The sequence below is a fragment of the Choloepus didactylus genome, chromosome 7, assembly GCF_015220235.1.
Source record: "Choloepus didactylus isolate mChoDid1 chromosome 7, mChoDid1.pri, whole genome shotgun sequence".
In the NCBI taxonomy this organism is placed as follows: Eukaryota; Metazoa; Chordata; class Mammalia; order Pilosa; family Megalonychidae; genus Choloepus; species Choloepus didactylus.
The window spans coordinates 129157243-129177847 of NC_051313.1; the positions used below are offsets into that span (position 1 = coordinate 129157243).

At 36.5% G+C, this 20605-nt stretch overlaps 1 protein-coding gene across 3 annotated transcripts in view; it reads left to right on the top strand.

The window, feature by feature from the left end:
- The window catches only part of DCDC2 (doublecortin domain containing 2), a 170111-nt gene extending 151371 nt beyond the window's left edge, over positions 1–18740 (top strand). For all 3 annotated transcript variants that reach the window (XM_037844571.1, XM_037844569.1, XM_037844570.1), the window contains exons 10-11: positions 12253–12558; positions 15355–18740. In XM_037844571.1, coding sequence (XP_037700499.1) covers positions 12253–12558; positions 15355–15459 — 411 coding nt within the window. In that variant the 3' untranslated portion in view covers positions 15460–18740. The remainder of the gene's footprint in view (positions 1–12252; positions 12559–15354) is intronic.
- Positions 18741–20605: the final 1865 nt, after the last annotated feature.

A 20605-nucleotide genomic window follows, 5' to 3' on the forward strand; every position in this document is an offset into this window, starting at 1 on the left:
TGCAGCTTCTCTTGTGAAGGGCAAGCAAGGTGAGGAGTTTATTTGTTTTACTTTTTCCATTAAAATCCAATACACAGAAAGGTAAAGGAGGCTGTTGCCTCTGACAGGACCACACATCTGCCTCAGTGAAACCTATTTATTAGAAAACAATAATTTGAGAATGTGAAATGGTGCAGCCTTTGTGGAAAGTGGTGTGGAGCTTCTTCTAAAAGTTATATAGTGTTCACTTATGATCTGGCAATTCCACTCCTAGGTATATTTACCCAAAGAAATTGAAAACAGAGACTCAAACAAATACTTGTACACCAAAGTTCATGGCAGCATTATTCACAAGAGCCAAAAGGTGGGAACTACCCAAGTGTCCATCAACAAATGAGTAGGTAAACAAAATGTGGTACAAACTAACAGTGTACTATTATTTGGCCATAAGAAGAAATGAAGTTCTGAAACATGCTGCAGCATGGATAAACCTTGAAAACATTATGCCGAGTGAAATAAGCCAGACACATAAGGACAAATACTGTATCATTTCACTTAAATGAAATATCCATGAATAGCAAATTCATAGAGACAGAAAATAGATTAGAAGTTAACAAGGGATGGGATAAGGGAAAAGCAGAAGTTATTAGTGGGTATAGAATATTTGTAAATTTTGGAGATTTTTAAATAAAATATTTTTTTGAGTCCTAAAAATCCAGAATTATTAAATGATTAGGACCAGAAGGGAATCTGGTGTACACTCCTTATTTTGCCACTGAGGAAACTAACTCCGTAGTTGGGAAAGCCACCTCCCTATAAATACATGGTTCTGCCAGCTGTGAAGCCAGAACAAATGCTAGGAGTCTTGGCTTCCATTTGGGTACACTGTCCTGAGCACTTCAAGGAAGGGAAGGATAGAGGTTAGGGGCTTCTGATTATCCCACATGCAGCTGCATATTTTGTCTGTGTAGAGGGCCACTCGGCCTGCTTTCCCAGCACAGAGACGAATTATGCACAAACAGCATATTCACCATCCTTTATTTTCAAGTCTTCTCCTCTAAGTGAATCAAACATATATCCTCATGTTTGGTGCTGTAAGCATTGCACAGAGCCTGAAGAGAGAATGTGAGATGAAGCTGGGCTCTTTATTTCCCAGTGCATCATCAACAAGGCTTTTTGTGACACCGAGTTTGTAGATTTGTGTTTAATTGATAGAAATGGTGTTAAACATTAAAATGTAGCCAGCAGGGATTTCTCATGTAAATAAAAGAAAATCAACATTTACTTCTAAAGTGAAAAAATTTAATGGGGAATACTTTTCTAATGAAGAGTAAGTATTCTCAAGCTATCTAAATATAAGTTTCCAATGCATTATATATTCTCTTGTGGGTGTCACAGGAACTGTTGGAGCTCGTATGGGCCTGCCTTGGCTGTCTCCGCTTTCAGCAGGCAGCTAACCAAAACTTCCCACTACTTCTGTCCTTACAAAGTCATATTTCTTAATATAAGCACACTTTTCAGTATGTCTTTGTGCCTTCAAACCATATCTAAACCATTTTTTTTTTCCTCTGAAGGTAAGGCTCTGGAAGCTGAAAAGAAGCAGTACTTTGCTATCATGAAAAATTGAAACTGATTATTTCAAAATACCTCATTCAACTTGGGTAGGAGATGATTTTAGTTTCCATGGGAACAGAAATAAAAACAAATGTGATAACTTCTGTACTTTCAATTTCTATGTCTGTACTCTGCCATAAAATCCAGATACCCCTTCTGCCCAAAAGCTGTAATGCTTCCCCAGATTTTAAATGTAGCAAACTTGACATAGAGAAATAGGCATCTAAGATAGTCTTTTCACTTATTTTGTTCCGATGTCCAATTTCTAGGTCCAGTGTATTTCAGGGCGGGACAATTGATAGGAGGAATGGGGAGGAGGGTTGGATAGTTAGGAAGGATATTTTGACTAGGAGTTCTAACTTGTGTCCTTATCTCAGATAACAAAGGCATTAAACATTCAAATGTATCCTTTAGGGAATGCTGATGTAAATATAAGAAAAATCAACATTTACTTCTAAAGTTGTGAGGCATTAGCTGTGGTCTCTGTTTGGATGCCTTTCTCCATTTCTAAATTTGGTGCTACCATTATTGCCAGAGATGTGATGTGAGTTTAAAATGTAAGTCATTTGGGCAGCCCCATCTATCTGTGAAAATACCTTCCAAGTAATTGATGCTTTTGATATTTCGTGGCTTATTTCCATATGATTTCCATATTCCATCTTCTTTACTTTTACCACTCAGGAATCCTGAGTTAACCTTAGTCACTGCATGCATATTCTCTAGAAAATCTGAATACTTATGGTTTCCCTTGAGCTGTCCCTGCTAGGATGTAGCTAGATATAATAACTCTCAGAACTTTTTTGTCTTACCATACCCATCAACCATTTTCTCAGAATGTTAGTTAAAAAAAAATAAATATCAAGATATGCTTGTAGTCAAAACTCAGGCAGAATGCATTTGAAATGCCAAAGCCAGCATCATGTTAAGGAGAAAATCTGGGAACTTTTCTAATAACAAATATTAAGAGCACTAACTTGTGATAAATAATGCATTTTTTAAAAAGGTAAAATCTCAACTTTTTTTTGGTAAAAAACCTCTGTTATTTAAAAGTACTATGATCTGTAATTATACATATATGTATAATATGTCCATCAATCTGGCTGTACTCAGGGTGTTCTTGATGTCAGAGAGTCTTGGAGACTGGAATCATCCAAATTTAAATGACTTCTGGGCATTGTTGTATTATGCATACCAGTTTAGTGAATATATGGGGTAGTATAATGAATACCCTTTTTAACTCCAGTGGAACATAAGAATTGTGCTTCGTATAGAACATAGTTTTACATAATTAGATAATAAAGGGCTGTACCTGAGATTTCAGGATGGATTAGTTCAGGTGGAAACAATTTCTACCTCAAAACTGGTTCTCTTAAGATTTTACTCATAGATGGACTAAAATTTGACGTAAATGTCACGAGAGAACCTTTAAGCATAGGTAAAGATATCTTCCTGTTTTATTGCCTTTGCAATGATGTGTCCCTCTTTAATAAACACTGACGTGGTAATGTAATTCGAATGAGTTGCAGAACTGTCTCTCTGGTCCCAAATCATTCTGTCAATAGTCAGTCTTTCTGTTTTCTCCCCAACTTCCAATAAATTGTTGACTGGTGTTCTTAAAGAGTAGAATGCCGTGTTACTTCATTTAAAGAGTTGTATTTCAAGGCACTATTACGATTAGAAATTTTAACTGAAAATGTTTGTTTTGAGTGGTGCACCTATGGCCGTTTTCATGTTCCATGTGGTTCAGAGCCTCACCTCGCCAAGCGGGGACCAGCAGCTTCAGCACCTCCTGGGAGCTGTTCGAAATGCAAAGGCTCGGAGCTTCCAAATCAGATTCTGCATTTTAACAGGGTCCCCATGTGAGGAAGAAGCACTGGCTCGGAAGACACGAGGCTGGAAGTGACTATTTAAGATGAAGGGTTGTTGGGTGTAAGATCTCCCTTGACTCCACATGTTATCTTGGGGGAAGAGTTATTATAGCTTGGTTGTCAAAACAGAGTTCAAATCCCACTACCATTTACTACCCATGGAGCTTTGGGCAAGTTTACCTAAGTCCTTATTCTTCAGTTTCCTTATAGGCAAAATGGTATAATAATATTTCCCTCAAATAATTGCTGTGAGGTAGGCTTAACTATGACTATACATGGAGGTGCATGGTTATAAATGTGGAGGTACATGGGGCAGAGTACCAGGTGCCTGGGGAGAGCTCAGTAAATGTGAGCCACCTCCTCCTTTTCTCATCATCAATACTTTCCTGTAGCCACATACTGTACTGTCTCTCTGTCTTTAGGAGGCACATTTGTGTTTAATTCATGACCACAAATAGGCAAGGACCTGCAGCAAACCTGGTGGTGGTTACACATATGAATAAGAAAAACCATGTCTTCCAGAAACTTCCAGAGGCCTCCAAAGAGTCTAGACGGATATTTTCCCATTATTTCACAGTCATTCCAAACTTGTTTTGAGGTGCCCATTCTGTAGCAATTCTTGTTCAGTATTTGTATCACACATAAATAGAGAATAACTGCACGATGTGGTTAGATAGTACTAAAGAAGTTTAACAAGTGTTGTGAGAGCACAGATAAGTAGCAACAATTGCCTGAGGGAGCCAGGAAGGTTTCCTGGAGGAGGTGTCTCTAACAAAGGGGAAGAGCATTTGGGTAAGGCACAAGGAACAGGATGAACAATGGTATGGTGCTAGAAGAGCAGTCGGGGGATCTTTTCAGCCTCTTCCACAGAAGATCTCTTTACCCTCTTGCCTGGGAAGGCCAGGGTTTGGCCCTCCTGCACTACCAGCCAGCCCTCTTCCCCTTGTTATAGAACCAGACGTCCCTAGTTTGTGCTGAAGTGTTCTTTAAGGAAATGTATATAAATAGAGAGAGACAGAGAGACTGAGAAAGAGACATATGTATGGGTGGGGAGGGAAGGTAAGGGGAGGTGATACTTGCCTGATTTGAGGCTGCCTAATAGATCAGAAGGATAATATTCAAAGAGTGGAGTTGACATTTAAGCCTATGTCTGAAAGAAAGATGATCAGCAGTGGGAAGAGAGGAGAGAGGGAGAGAGATGGAATCACACTCAGCCTGGCCAGTCCCTCTGCCTCATTAGTTGTATATCAGAGGTCATGCTTATCCGGGTGCCTTGTTACCATGGTAACCAGTTTATAAACTACAGAGGACCACTGCCCTTCAACTGGATCTTGTTTGTTTATGTTTATGATGCAAATGAAAGACTTTGCCACTCATTGCTTTGTAACCCTTGACAAGTTGCTTGACTTTTCCTCAGGCTCAGTTTCTCATTCTGTGCAACTGGGAAAATAATGCCTTTCCTACTACTTGAGAAGATGTGAAATGAGAAAATATATGTGAAAGTACTTTGAAAAGCATAAAGGGCCATCTAAATGTCTGGCATTTTGATACCCCAGCTGGCTTCTGCCAACCTGTCATTCCAACTGAAAGTGAGGTCGTATGTTACCTAAGTGTTTATACTAATTTATGGAAATTATCCCTGTTTGATATGTTTTGCTGGCACATTTGTATTACTTTGGAAATTGCTATAGCAGTACAGAAACACAAAAATCTATTAGATAGTAAATTTGTCACAAAACATGCATGCCAGGGAAATCGGAATCAAAGAAGAAACATAACTAAGAACGAGGATGATTAGTAAGTAAATTAGACCCAACAGTCTCAATGGACTGGAAGTCGAACATCAACCTGCGTTTTAACTGTATTAACCGAAAAGAGCAAGACAATTGGTAAGTCCTCGGTATCATCTTTTGTTTGTTTGTTTTCATGTGAGTGAGTTTTGTAGTGATAATTGCTCTAAGTGGTCCACTGGAAAACAATTTCATTAGTACAAACCCTGTTCTAGAATGTTGCATTAGACAACGTCTCAGCTCCTTCTATTAAGTGGCAAGAAAAATGTAGGGGTAACAATAATAAGCATTTATGTAGCTTGTTTGGTTTACAAGGGTCTTTTACGTGTATTATCTCATATAATCCTGTGATTTTGATTTGTTATCATCATCCTCAAATACCAAAGGAGACTCCGAGGCTAGGGGAGGTAAATTCACCAGATTGAGGCTAAAGAGTGAGAGGTAGACATTGTTGAGCCAGGATCCTAAATCTCAGCCCGGTGCCTTTCCACCAGACCATAGCTGCCTCATCCTGCTCAATTTATTTTGCATTTACTGGTTGACTTCACCATTGCAGGAAGCATCACCAGGCATAAATCTTGTTCTGGAACTCCCCAGTGATATTCCACAGGCATGAACATGTTCTCTTGGGATTGTGTTAGCATCGGCTTCTGTGGGGGGAGAGGTGAAGTCACGGATGGAAGCTCTGCTTCCCTTTACTGGAAAATGACGTGTGACTGGACCTGGGAAAAAGGGGTTTTCCATTCTGTTTCTCCTCACCTGCTCCTTCAAGTTGAATTTGCTATTTCTTACTCTTACCTTTCCTTTTGGTATGATTATTCCTTTCGCCCCATATCCCCCAACCCCTCCCTTTTAACTGTTGTGTTCACATTTCTCTGTCAAAATTAACATCATCAAATGATCTTTGTAAAATTCTTTGAGGTGGGGATGGAGTGCACATGACATTGCCTGCTCCAAGAACTGAACACCGATGTCTGGCCAGCTTTGACTTTTACCGCCTGGCTGGACAATCAGGTGGCAAAAGTTGAGAGCCAGTTGAGAATTTTGGAGGAAACTAAATAGTTGTGAATTTTTTTTTTTTTTTTTTTTTTGGAAGTGGCAGGGCAGGGAACTCATTAAAATTTAATGTGGCTATCTAATAGTTTTCTGGCATTTGTATATTTTAATTCTAAATTAGCTGATATTTTCAGATCTGTTTGTTCATTCATTCGTTCATTCCACATCATTGACTTCCTACTAAGAATCACTAGATATTTTGTGAAGGGAAACTTTTTATACCTGGGGTAAGGAAGATGGCTGTCAAGAGTCAAATTGTAGAATAAAGCAGGGAAATAACTAGAAGTCGTGCATCAGTTAAGTGCCTTATTCTAGGGGTAACTGTAGCAGAGCACAGAGAGGGGCCACATGGCTTTACCTGGTGGTCAGGAGTTCTTTAATTTTTTAATTGACGTAAGATTCTCATAATATAAAATTTATCATTAGCCATTTTAAAGTGTACAACTAAGTGACATTTAGTACATTCACTGTGTTGTGCAGCCATCATTTCTATCCAGTTCCAAGAAATTTTCTTCACCCCTCCAAAAAAATCAGTACTCATTCAACAGTTACTCCCACTCCTTCTCCCCCAGCCCCGGGGAACCCCAAGCCGGCTTTCTGTGTCTTTGGTTTTGTCTATTCTAGATATTTCATGTGCAGTAAGTGGAGTCGCATTTGATTCCATTGAATCAAAAGATCGTACATGTGACCTTTTGTATCTGGCTTTGCATTGAGCTCTTTAACTCACTACCTAACTCCCCGGGCACCGCTGTTGTAGCCATGAGGTTATAGAAGTCATGGTCCTGCCTTGGCCTCCTAAGAATGCCATTTGCTCTGGCAGATTGTCCCACTGCAAGTGTTGGGTGTCAGTTCCAAGCTGTGTGAGAGTGGAACCAGATTTCTCTTCAATGGTTGTTCTACAGAGAGAGGAGAAAGGGGGTTGAGGAAGTGTACGACTTGCTCCTCCTTTACATCTTGTATCTCTTTTTATCCTAAAGAACAGCTCCCTCCCACCATGTAAAAGGAGTGTTCTTTTTTACTTCTTTGCAGGCCCTCATTGTGGTGTAGATTTTATCTGTGTGTGTATGTATGGGTGTAAAACCCACTGTTCCTTCTGGGGATGATTTGATTGATGTATACACTGGAAACATCTTTAATAATTTAATGCCTGCTTCAAAGGAGATTACACCAAAAAGCACATTGCTTTTCATTTATTCATTACAGATCTGTCATAGCAGCATTTTTTTTTTTTTTTTTTTTTTGCCCTGAATTGTAGTGTCGTTGTATAATAAATTTTGTTCCAGACTCAGGATATTTTAAAGGATTATAAACCTTTTAACTAATGTTACTGCCTTATTTAAATTGATCAAATTGGTATTTCAGTACCATAATTTTGGACTTCTTAAAGGTGAGCTAACCAGATGTGGCTTCATTTGATGACTACTAAAATAGCTGTGCTGGGAAGGTCTAATAAAAATAATGGGATGAAAGCATAATACTGCTTGTTAGTAGTTGTAATAATGGTGAAGAGAACAGAAGCCTGAATTTCAGGCTGGATGTATTCAACTTTGGTGTATTCTTCTTTTAGAAGAGATTAATGTATAGCACAGCTCTTTGCATTAAAGCAAGGAGAAATGTGTGTGTATTTGGGGATTGTGGGTGAGGGAAGGGGTAAGATGGAAAAATACAAAATTAGAAACTAAAAATAAAATATATGATAATTTTGCAATTTTTAGGTATAAAATCAGATGTCAGGAAAACAGACTTTTTTCTACTTAGCAGTGGTAACTTAATGGGCTTTAGCAAGCTCTCCTAATACATTCTTAGGCAAGGAACTTACCCAGATTCCTAAATAATCCCAGGAAGTTATGAGTTTTCTCTGTTATTATTATTATTTTTTTTATTAAGAAACACTGCATAACTTCTCTTTAAAACCTAAAAGAAAAGTTTCTCTAAGTAGGGCAAGTTTAAGAACAATGTGAATCAAAATAATTTTTAGGAGAGTGATTTATGATTATCTAGTTTTTAGAGAAAATTTTGAGAAATCTGCTCTTACAGGTTATTAGTGCTTAGACTTATGGGTCTTTATTTTCTATTGCTTCAGGTACTCTGCCTAACAATCTTTATAATGTCCTTCCCTAGATCACTCCAAAAATCCTTAAAAGGAATCTAGAAATGTTTTGTTCTCAGGTCAGTAATTCTTTAAACAATAAAAGTAATATTGCCAACAGCAGATTTACATTTTCTGATCATTGCAAGAACACGTGAGTGTCCTTGGAGGAGTACCTAAGTGGAGTAGTAACCTCTTGTACCATCTGTTTAAGGAAAAGATCAAGGATTTGGATTTGGATATGAGGCAGCTCCGGGTTCAAATCCTAGCCCCGCTTGTTCACCTGCTGTGCGATGTTGGAAGCACTGTGCTCATTTCCCTCATTTGTGAATGGATGTAAGAAATGTATGGTGAGGATTAAATGAAATAATGAATGCATCAGGACCAGCTTGGCATTTGGCATGGGTGACATGCAGTGGCTGGTTCTTCCATCCGGCCGTCCTTTCTCTCCTGTTTGCTCTCCTCCTGCAAACACTGTCAACACCGGGTTTTCAGTCTCAATGACCAGAACAAGGGAAATCTGGTGGCAGGCCCACCTCCAAGCATCCCTGCCCTAAGACATGCTTCCTGCTCCTCTCCTCATGCCATATTGTACAATGACCTGTTTATGCATCCCTCTTGCTTGCTGTGCTCTGAGCTCTTTGATGTCCGAGATGTCAGGGACTGCCCAGCACCTATGGTCCTGCTCCACACAAACAGGTGCTCTCAGCCCATTTGCTGAAGGAATGGTGGTTGAGAGCCCCCAATGTCCCTTACAGTTCCACAGTAAGTATCCCAACCCTAAAAATCCTTTAGAGTCACCCATCAGCAGTGTTTCTTCTGAGCTGGTTCCTCATTCTATCTTCCTCCTCTGTCTTAGTGTCTTAGGCGAGGAAGCCCCTCGACTTTCTGGTGTGGCTATTTTCCTGCTTTCCCTAGAAGCACTAGCTCTTCAGTGATGCATAAAAGTTATCTTTACACAGGACGTCTCCTCTCCAGCCTCCATTCTGTTTTTATAATGGCCCTGTCCACCCTCACCCTCTGCCCTTTCCTCTTGTCAGCACTTCAAGCACAACTGCCTCAGTGCCTTACCTCGGTTGGGTTGTTCTCTTTAGAAAGAGAGTGGGACAAGGGTGTAGTGGGGAGATGGAAAGATACTGTTTTCTTCTTTGGAGACTGCAGATTTTTCTCACTTCCATTCATTTAGTTCTCATACATAAAAACTGGAAAATCCTTACCAAGCACTGTGGGTTACATTTCATAAATCTCTTGCCTTTTCTTTGAGTACTAGCTGGCAATCCACCCTCTCTGATCCTGAGTTTCTGTCCAGTATTCTGCTTTCCAGAAGACCTCACCCTGGACTGCATGCTCCAGGTAGCTAGGACCCAATGCTATTTGACATTGAGCATCTGAATGAAAATTTGAGTGGCCAGCCTCCCTGTACTGCTATTTTAATCTGCTTGCCATACGCTGTAGTTTTTGGAATACTTTAAGAATAACTAATTATTTCCCTTCATTTTTCTAAGTGCATCTTTGCTATCATGTAATCAAACTGGAGATTATTTTTGGACAGGATGTAAAAATTAATAGTTCCAGCTCTTTCCTCTTCAAAATGTGTTAAATTTTATCCTGAGCAGTTATTCTACTTCCTTTCATTTCCTTCCTTCTTCCCAAACTGAGAGAATTATATTAACTTTTATAAAAAGACCATTAATGGTCCCATAACAATTATTCAGGCAATTAGAACAGAATGGACTTCCAGAGCTGGAAGGGAGGTCGGAGATAATTGAGTCCCAAACCCTCATGCTACAGAAGGTGGAGGATTAAGTGACCTGTCTGAGGTCACACTATAGAAAAAGGCAGGCCTGGGATTTGTTTTTTTTTTTTTTTTAATTATTAAATTTTTTTTTATTATAGTAACACATATACAACACTAAATTTCCCATTTTAACCAATTTTACTGTACAATTCTGTGGCATTAATTACATTCACAATGTTATCCTATCATCACTACCATCCACTGCCAAAACTTTTTATCACCCCAAACAGAAACTCTGTACCTCATTTCCACAGACTCCCCCCACCACCCACTGCCACCCTGGTAGCGTGTAATCTACTTTGTCTTTGTGAATTTGTGTATTCTAGTTATTTCATTTAAGTGGAATCATAGAATATTTGTCCGTTTGTTTCTGGTTTATTTCATTCAACGTGATGTCATCAAGTTTTATCCATGGTATAGAATAGCATCTTTTTTTTTATGGCTGAATATATTCCATTGTGTGTGTGTGTGTGTGTGTGTGTGTGTGTGTATAAATATATCACATTTTGTGGACACTTGGGTTGCATCCGCCTTTTGCAATTGTGAATAATGCTGCTGTAAACATTGGTGCACAAAGATATGTTCGAGTCTCTGTTTCAATTCTTTTGGGTATATACCTAGAAATGGGGTTGCTGGGTCATATGGTGTATCTATGTTTAACTTTCTGAGGAACCACCAAACTGTTTTCCACAGTGGGGTCACCATTTTTTACGTTCCCATCAACAATGTACAAAGGTTCCCTATTTCTCTGCATCTTTGCCAACACTTGTTACTTTCCTTTTTTTTTTCTTTTTTTTTTTTTTTAAATGATAGCCATTCTAGTGGGCATGAAGTGGTATCTCATTGTGGTTTTGGTTTGCATTTCCCTGATATTTCCCTGATGACCAACTGAAGTTGATCATCTTTTCATGTGCTTATTGGCTATTTGTATATTGGTCTTTGTCTATTCAAGTCCTTTGTCCATATTTTAATTGAGTTGTTTGTTTTTGTTATCACATTATAGGAATTATTTATATATTCTGGATATTAAAGGTCAGGGATTCTAACATAAAACAAATCCTGTGTTCTTTCCACCCTATCCTTGGGGAAAATGAAGAAATGCGGTAACTCCAGGAAAGACTGTATCATAACAAATGGGAAGGGATTTTAATGTTTTTGGGATCTGTGATTTGCCAGATACTGTGCTCAGCACTTCCCATCTCTGACCTCATTTAATATGCACAGAAATTTTTATATTCCCATTTACAAGTGGATGATCTGAAACTCACAGAAGTTAGGAAACAGCCAGTAAGTCTGGCCAGGACTTGAACCTGAGCCTTTCTCTCTCCAAAGTCTTGGCTCTTGAGAGCAGCCTTCTGGTGTCTTTTAGAGCAGATTTATATGTATTCAACTAACAGTAAAAATATCAAATTAGAGTTTGTAATATACTTTAGCATTTATTATTTTTATAGAAAGGACATGTAGTTTCTTGGCTTTGGAGCTGCATGACAGTTTTTGCATTTAGAGATACACTGTCATATTTCTTAGGCATTGTGTGGAAAGCTTTCCCCATTTGGTGCCAGAAAACCTTGCTTTATATCTTGGCATAGTCACCCTCAGTAGAAGGGTGTTAATCTTTCTGCAAAGATTACCCTGGGCCAGAGTCTCCACAAGACAACTGGCCACAGGGCACATGGTTCAGTTTCCTATATGGAGCAGGGATTAAGAGCAATGGTTCTGGAGTCACATGCTTAGTTTAAATCTTGGCTTTTCTACTTATAAGCAGTGTGAACTTGGACTAGATCTTTGTCTCTCTGGGCCTCAGCTTTCTCACCTGTAAAATGAGAATAATATCAAACTCACAGGAGTGTTGTGAGGATTAAATGAGAAAATACTTGTGAAGAGTGTCATGCAGAGGTGTTCAGTAAAGGTTAGCACAATATACACTGTGAAGTGCGGTGCACATGCAAGGAAGCTTTACCTGACTGCAATTCAGTTATAATCACATTGTTATGATGTGCGATGGGAAATCTTGGTTATACTACTTACTTTTAATCTACTGTTCCTTTTGATCAACAGAGGCCAGCAGAAATAGTAGATGAGGAAGAAGATGGAGGGAAAGAAAACAAGGATGCAGAACAGAAAGAAGACTTTTCAGGAATGAATGGTGAAGTTGAAGATGAAGGAGGTAGTGGGGCTGCAGAAGAGGACGCTGTGCAAGCTGAGGAGATCCTGGGTGACAGGGAGGAGCAGGCAGGTCCTGCTCGTGGAAGTGGAGGCACCAATGAAGAAAATGGTGAGGAACTAGACCAGGTTAATAATGAGCCTCAACCAGAAGTGGATGAAGAAACAACGTCTCAAGGGGCTGACAATGAACAAGATGAGGTATTTCTATTAATTTTGCATGAAATTTGTGTGCCTGTGTGTGTACATGTGTGTATAGATTTATTTGAATACTTAGGACTTGCGTTTGAAACATTTGTGATAGAGTAGAGAAGGATCCAATACTATTTACTTGTCTACATTGTTTGTCAGTTAACAAGTACTGCCATCTATCTCTCTGATGGCTCATGTCAGTCCTTCTGTCATCCATCCATCTATCCGTTCATCTCTTAACTCATTCCTACAAAAAATTTACAGAGGTTCTAACAACGTATGCAATAAAAGAAAACAAAATAACAAATAAATGTAAGTTAAGAACAGGGAAAATTCAAACCAGAGAAGAATATCATGGCCAGCTAGAGTTAAAACATGACATAAAGGTCATGAAATTTATAATGGGTGTCTTCTTTGCTCTCTGAAAATATCACAGGATAATTTGTTTAGTCCTCCTTGCATGGATGAATTTAATAAACATTCAATTCATGGCATGTAGTAATATATAGTTCTATTTATTATATAAAGAGGATAAAGAAGTAATGAAGCCTCCCATTCTAACCTGTTCTCCTGATAGCCCTGAACCAGGATATTCTCAAGTCTTGGCATTCTTTCATAGGAGAGATGAATTTCCGCCATGGAAATGAAATTGCATGCTGCCCAGGTTTGAATTGAGTCCCGTAGCATCATCTGACAAGGCAGGATGTAATAATCCACAACATTTTCACTGTCTGCTTATCCACTTCTTTGTGACTATCTATGAGATTAGGGTCCACACCCTCAAGACTGTAACCTCTGAACTGGACCTTGCTCTATTTATTCCTGACACTTAGTATGATGAAAGGGTCTTCTTGATTCTTTATCGTGGACTCATCCATTTCATCTTGCTTAGAGAGACCAAGTTTAGTAATGGCAAAATGCAAAATGGTCTTGTGGTCAGGTTTCAGTGACCAGTACAAAATTAATCTGTAATCCACTGTACAGTTTATATGAAAACATTCATAACATCTAAAGGAAAGCACTTATTGAATCTTTTCTCAAGGTGAGGTAATCACAACCTTATTCTGTAAGAAAGTCCCCATGTATAGTTCTATATAGTCATTAAATTTAGCTGAAATTTAGTTCTCAAAGTTGTTGGCAGTTAAAATGAACAGAAAAACGCAGTCAATTATATTATTTTTCTCTTTATAAGGAAAAAAACATGAGTTTCTCAAGAAGAGGGAAAAAAAAGTGTCTTGAGGGAAGCGTAAACTCTTGGCTCCTGGAGTCAAATAGGAAACATAATAATGCAGGGGACAGTATCCTTGGTGTCATTTAGTTAGCAACTGCAAGAGTAGATTTTGTAGATGTGGCCTCAGGTGAAAGTTTATAGCATGAATTAAAGTGCAAATCAATGTGGGACCTAGAGAGTAAGATCCAAGTATGTATTTTTCCAGTAGTCTAGTTTAATCCAATGTTATAACTTAGAATTGATTTTACAGAAATGAATGGATTACCTGTCCTTCCATCTTCCATAAATATAACTTTTAAAAATAGGCCTTTGATTAGAGTTGAGCATCAATCATTTAAGATTATATAATTTGGCAAGGGCCTGAAATATAGGTATACTTGTGGTATATATTAAGGATGAGCCCAGATTCTTAGCAACTCAATGAGTAAGGTCCCTATATATGACTAGTTAGGGATTTTAAGGACTATATAAATGCTCAGTTGAAAGCATTTACCCACAAAGAATTAATATTATTTGATTCATCTCTCCTATAATGAAATACATTTTATTTCTGTTGTCCCTAATGTATTAGTACAGGAATATATTAAACAAGTATATGAAACCTCAGATTTATATGCATTATAAATTAGAACTTAATAATTAACTTTCAAAAAACGCTTATAAAATTATTCAAAATTTAGTTTACCATGTAACATTTTGTTCCATGTAGCATCTCTTGTGCAAAGTGAGATATGAATATAGGAAACAGCAGGGAATACGTGACAAATACACAATAAACAATAGCAGTGTAAACTAAGGCTAGTCCTGGAAGTATTTTTTTTTCTTTTTTATTGTATAAATTGTGGCCTGTAGCTGCCTTCCTGTCTTCCCCCAGGATTGGTGGCCCTGATGACCTGGGAATCCCCAGGATACCACAGAGCAGAGTTTGAAAACCAGCTAATTCTAATCTAAACCACCACAGTTTTCAGTCTAGTGGGGGAAAGAAAAATTGTAAATGAGACAATATCATTAATAACAAATGAGAAGTTTAAGGGGGGGCAGGGACAGCAGTTGCCATTGGAGAAAGATTGCCTTCTGCATTTCGATTATCTGTGCTGCTCTCATCAAATGTGCTACCACATTCACAATAAATTTGTGAACTTGAGTAGGAAACTAAAATGAGAAGAGTATCAGGTATGGGATAGGCTGGATGAAGGGGTACAACTGCTGCATGGGGGTAGAGCTGCTGCATTTTTCTCTTCTGTTTTCTCTGAAAATGCTATAATGAAAAGTGTAAATATACTGTTGAAAAGAAAAACTCACAGGGAAAATGGGAAAAAAAAATAGAGAAAAATTAAGCTTTAAGCATAAGAAATGAGTCTGTGCCCTTAACTCACATACTGGGTTATGGTCTCAGAAAGTGTTGAGAATGACATGTTCACTGGGTCATGACAGACTAAGAAACCAAGGGAACCCAATGAACTTTCTTTACTTGAATATTTGTGTGATTTAACGGAATGTTGTATAATCTTTCCCTGTACATTGTCTTTCCTTTGTAAACAAAAGAGTCTTTGTCTTGATTTATTTTCCTCTAGGCTGAATTAGACCCTCAAAGACCACCAAGACCAGAAGTAAAAGTCACTAGTCCACAAGAAAATGATAACAACGAACAAAACAAGGACTATGCTGTCGTGTCATAGATGATTTTTAAAAAAAGAGAATATATGGCTTCTAAGAAAAATGAAGGGTTATAATACTTGAATATTAAGCATAGCCATTGCTAAACATAATTTGACAATATGGTTGAACATTACCTTCTGAATTGTAAAATTCAAGGCTGAATGGAAAGACTAGATAATCTTTGATAGCTACTAGTAAAAAGCTCAATTTTGTGGGGTGTGTTTTTAAAAGTCATTTAGAAGAATTAAATAAGACGGACTGTGCAGAATTTGCAGTGGAAGAAAATTACCCACTTGTCTTTGTAAAGGATGAAAAAGAATAGGATCACTCCTATTGTATACTTTCTTAAATTTAGACATCAGATTATTAGATGACAGTTTATTTTAAAGCACTTATCTAAGAAGGCATAGAATTTTAAAGAAATGGTAATAGGAAAGCATGTAATATTTTCTTAAGCAATAAACTCTTAACAAACAAATTGAAATTTAGTTTCAGACATAATTTGGAGGTGGCAACAGAGTGAAATGCTTCCACTACTTGTTGACATTCCTTGCTTTCTTGCTCCTTAGCCAAAATCCACCTTAAGCACACTAAAGAGACAGTTGCAAGGTATTCATTTTGGAAGGGAGGAAGCATTCTGTCAGAGTCTTAGTAGTTAATATTGTCATGTCCTGCTGTTTAGTGCTTTCAGTTTTAATTATTATGGCTTTTAATGGCACACTCAGGAAAGAATTATAAAGGAACACCAGATTACATTACGCAACCTGGCTGGATGGTTTGTAAATGTTGGTATCCTATGGATTCTCACTGATCAGTCTGCCTTTACCAATAGTATCCTTCTCTTCTCCCTCATGTTATTATATTAGAAAACTCAATTTTAGTTGATCCAAAAATTGAATTCTGTTCAAATTTTTTACAGGAAACAAAAGACAATGTAATAGAAAAAAAGTAGGTTATAAGAAGAGTTTGTCACTGCTCAATTTCACTTGCTTTCTGCTTTATTTCTCTTAGGTCTGCCTTGTCATAGTTTTGGCCCTAGGAGTATCAGCAAATATTTATTTTCATGGCTTGTATGTTTAAAACTTCAAGCAGACTCCTTTCTATATAATTAGAAGTCATCTGATAGAAATTATTGGAAAAAGTTTAAGACTTGTCATCACAAAACCAGTTCCTGATTACACATTTTGTGGGCTGATTACATTTAGGCACAATTGCCTTGTTAAATGTATATAGGGAAAATATAATCCAATTAATTTTTTGAATTAACAGATGACCCATTCTTCCTTAGAGAAATAATGTATTTTCTCATATTAAAGAATATTTTTGTTAATCATGTAGAGGTTGTAGTTTTGAAATTTAACTTCTAGTGCTTTCATAAGATTCATTATTAATCATAAGTTTAAAACCTTTTCCCTCACCAGGTTTTATAACCAACCTTTGGAATCAAAGTAGTTGGTAGTTATGTAAGAACTTAATAATACTACAGAAAACAGATATATTTTCCCTAGAGGCTATTTTAGTATTTACCACAAATAGGAAGTATAAGCATAAACTATAATGTAACAGTATTGGAAAGAGATAATGCTATAAGGCTATATTAATCTGGGAGCATGAACTGTAAATGGGTTACTATATTTCTAGTAAATAAATATAGATTGTGTTTTCTACTTGTAGGCTTACTTTTTCATGGAACAATATAAAGCATGATATAAAGCACTTGTGAACCACAAGCAACAATCTTTTATTCTAATAATGCTAAAGCCCCACAACATTACTGGACTTGAGGTTAATATTTTTGAAGGTTTATAAAAATGAGGGATTAAATATAAGAAATTATAACAAATTATCAAGGTGATTCTCTTTAAGAGTTTCTCTCTCTTCTTTAAGTAACATATTCTCTCTTTTTTCCTCCTATCTCTTTCTTCATTATATTAAAAGTTTAGATTTTAGGGAACTCTTTAAAAAAAGAATCATTTCAATGAAGCATAAAACTGATATTTTACATCAAAATAAGTTAGTTCATAATTCAAATATGCTTCAATAAAGTAATAGACCACAGGAACTACAGCCCAAAGTTGAAAATGGGGACACATTTTTCTCTTCTATGTGCATATTTCACAACCTATCAACAAAATATAATTGTGACCTACCTTGAAGGAATGAATAACAACTAATCTAATTAAAACACTTTGCAAATATATATTGCTTTTAAAATATGTCATCTGGCCACGTGAGAAATCATTCACAGAGAACTAAAATTGTGGACACCATTTTGGAGATGACATAAATGTTGAAAGTTAATGTGGAAGTTTTCTCCTTGGGGTGATGTCCCCTGTGATAGACTAGCTCCACAAATTAAATGAGATTTATGGACAGATTGGGGGACCATTTATGTGAGTGGACCGAAGAGATCTTGGATAGGTTTCATGTATTGTTTTATATAGAGAAAGTGCTGTAAAAATTCATGGTAGCTTTTATATAATAACCAATAAAGTGCTTTAAAATGTTAGTTCTTTGTGATGCTGTGTACATAGATATCACAGGTTTAATTTTTTGGAACTATTTTCTTAAACTTAATTGGATTTTAAGACACTTGGAAACAATTGGTTTGTTAGTGGAATTGGACCATTAGGCATTTTGCAGAACAAATAAAGATGATTATAACCAAATTTATTTTAATTCTAAAGATATTTCACCAGGTTTTTCTTCTGTTAGTATAGCTTCTGCTTGCCCTTGGACTTCCAGGTTATAAAATAGGGTACCACGGCCAAAAGATGATGTTTTGTTTATTCTTGTTCTCTATGACCATAGGATGACTTTTTATTTATTACGGTTTTTTTTGTTTTGTTTTTTTTTTAATGCTTTTGGGGGCAATCTTGGTATAGTAGACATATGAAAAGAGATGATACCATCATGCATCCTGTTTTATTCCAAAAGTTTTAGTTCCTGTTGTGGGTCTGTAGAGACAATGATTCAATATAAATATGAGTTGGAGTCAGTCAAATATCTCTGTAAGCTCAAGAATGTGAATCTGTACTAGTATGTAATCATTCATGTGAACATTTCCAGTTTATAGGTCTAAAACCAACATCCACAAAATTTATGTTCAAGCGACCTGCCTTATACACAAAGGGTGAAGTTCACTTGTTAGCTGACTTTCCTAAAGAATTAGCTCGACTCTTTTTCTTTCTCAGTGAGTAGCAAAACCAAAGTAAAAAAAAAAAACAACAACAGTAGATTAATTGTTAAACAGAAAGCATTGCACCTGAACTGTTGCCAATCTTAACAAAAATGTAATATATAGGTATACTTATAAAATACCTATACAGATGCACTTACACACTTTAAACATTAAACAGTTCTGCTTGGGCATAGCATTATTAATAGAATAAGGCTCTCTTGGGTGAAGTTGAGAGAAACAATGCCTAAAAACATGGAGAGGAAACGCTAAGAAATGATGTATATCATGGTGCTTTAAACTTGCTTCCCTGAGACTTTAAGAAAACTCAAACTTTAAATTCTCAAAATCAGAAAATTACCAGCATTTTAATGAAGAATTTATTCTAGGAAAGGGTGATAAATTAGGTTTTTTAAAATGTGAGAAGAAAGGTATATATTTATATATGTTTTCTCCATCATATTTCTTTGTCATCAGCTTTAAGTACCGTATACGTTAAGTGCAGAATATTTCATACCACACAGACTCTGTTGAAAGGCTTTCGTTACTGTTTGTGAACATGTGCGTATGATTCACATGAATGTATTGAGTAGTCTTTTTGATACCAAGTAGCCACGTGCACTAAAAATAGAATAAAAGTCTGACTTTTTGGTCCAGTAGTTTATCTAATGCTGATGTTCAGTGCAGATGCTTTTTCACACGCTTCTGTGACTGTAATGTCCTCCAGGAGAGGAACCAGTTTTTTTGTTTTGTTTTGTTTTTAAGGTTAGTCTGTTTTTCTGAAGTAGTAAGTACATACAGTTCTGGGTTATTAAATATCCTTTTCATGAATACCATAAGATTTTTGCCTTTTAAAAAATGTCCTGTGACATAGATGGGTCTGCTTTTTGTTCTTATCACCTGAAATTTGTATGTTTTCTACCATGGAAGTCTGAGTGACTGGGAGAATGAAAGAATGTTCCCATATGTTGATGAGGAAAAAAATAATGTTTTTGAAAATGCATGACTTCCTATGGGAGTTGGAGAATTAGGGAATAATTAAAAAATGCCTGGGTAACCATAAAGCATTATATAGTCGGGAAGTAACTAATGGCACTCTATTGACTTAAGCCAACAGCAACTTAGCTTTAGTCTTTGAATGGGACCAAATGAATTTTCTGTAGTTTTGTCAGCTTAAAGCATATAGTTTAATTAAGTGTTTCAGTTATTATCACAAATGTAATGACATATGAGAAAGGGGAATGACTGTAGTCAATTTTAGAAGATGTTTGTGGAAAGAGTATTTTTATTTTTTTGCTTTGATCTTCTCCCTGTGCCTTAAATCTTTATTATGTACAATAATAATGGGTCGTTATTGATACTATAAGTATATATTAAGTTGAAGCATTGTTTTTATTTGGTTTATTGTGTTTATAACTTCTCTCTGTAAGTCAAATTATTTGTGTTTTGATTAAATTATGAGTATTTAGGTTTTTACTTCTGTATCAGTGCTCACTCTACAATGCGAAAGTTTACTGTATCTTTTGAGTAAATAGATCTGTATTTTATATAATTAAAATGTGTTTGGGTGGTTTATTGTTTGTGATATTGTGTTGCTAATATTTTGGATATTAACCCTTTGGCATGACGTTTTCCACAAATGCAATAGAAACATTTTGATTTAAAGTATGCGGAAATACAGCACATTAAAAGCTACTTCGTTTGAGATGGGTATTAAACTTCATTATGTAAGAAAAAAATCTTAATAAGTTTATATACATGTTGTTTATTTGATAAAAATTTTGGGGTACATTTCAAATAAATCATTGTTTTTTTCTTTTATGAAATGGTATCCCAGAAACACAGGTCCAGAATTTTTGTTATGATAAAGGTATCTTTAAAAACAGAGATTAGATTATACACATTACACACATTTTGTGTACATATATCCAAAGGAATAAATACACAATTTTACAGGAATATTAAGAGAGGTTAAAATTCTGCTTTGG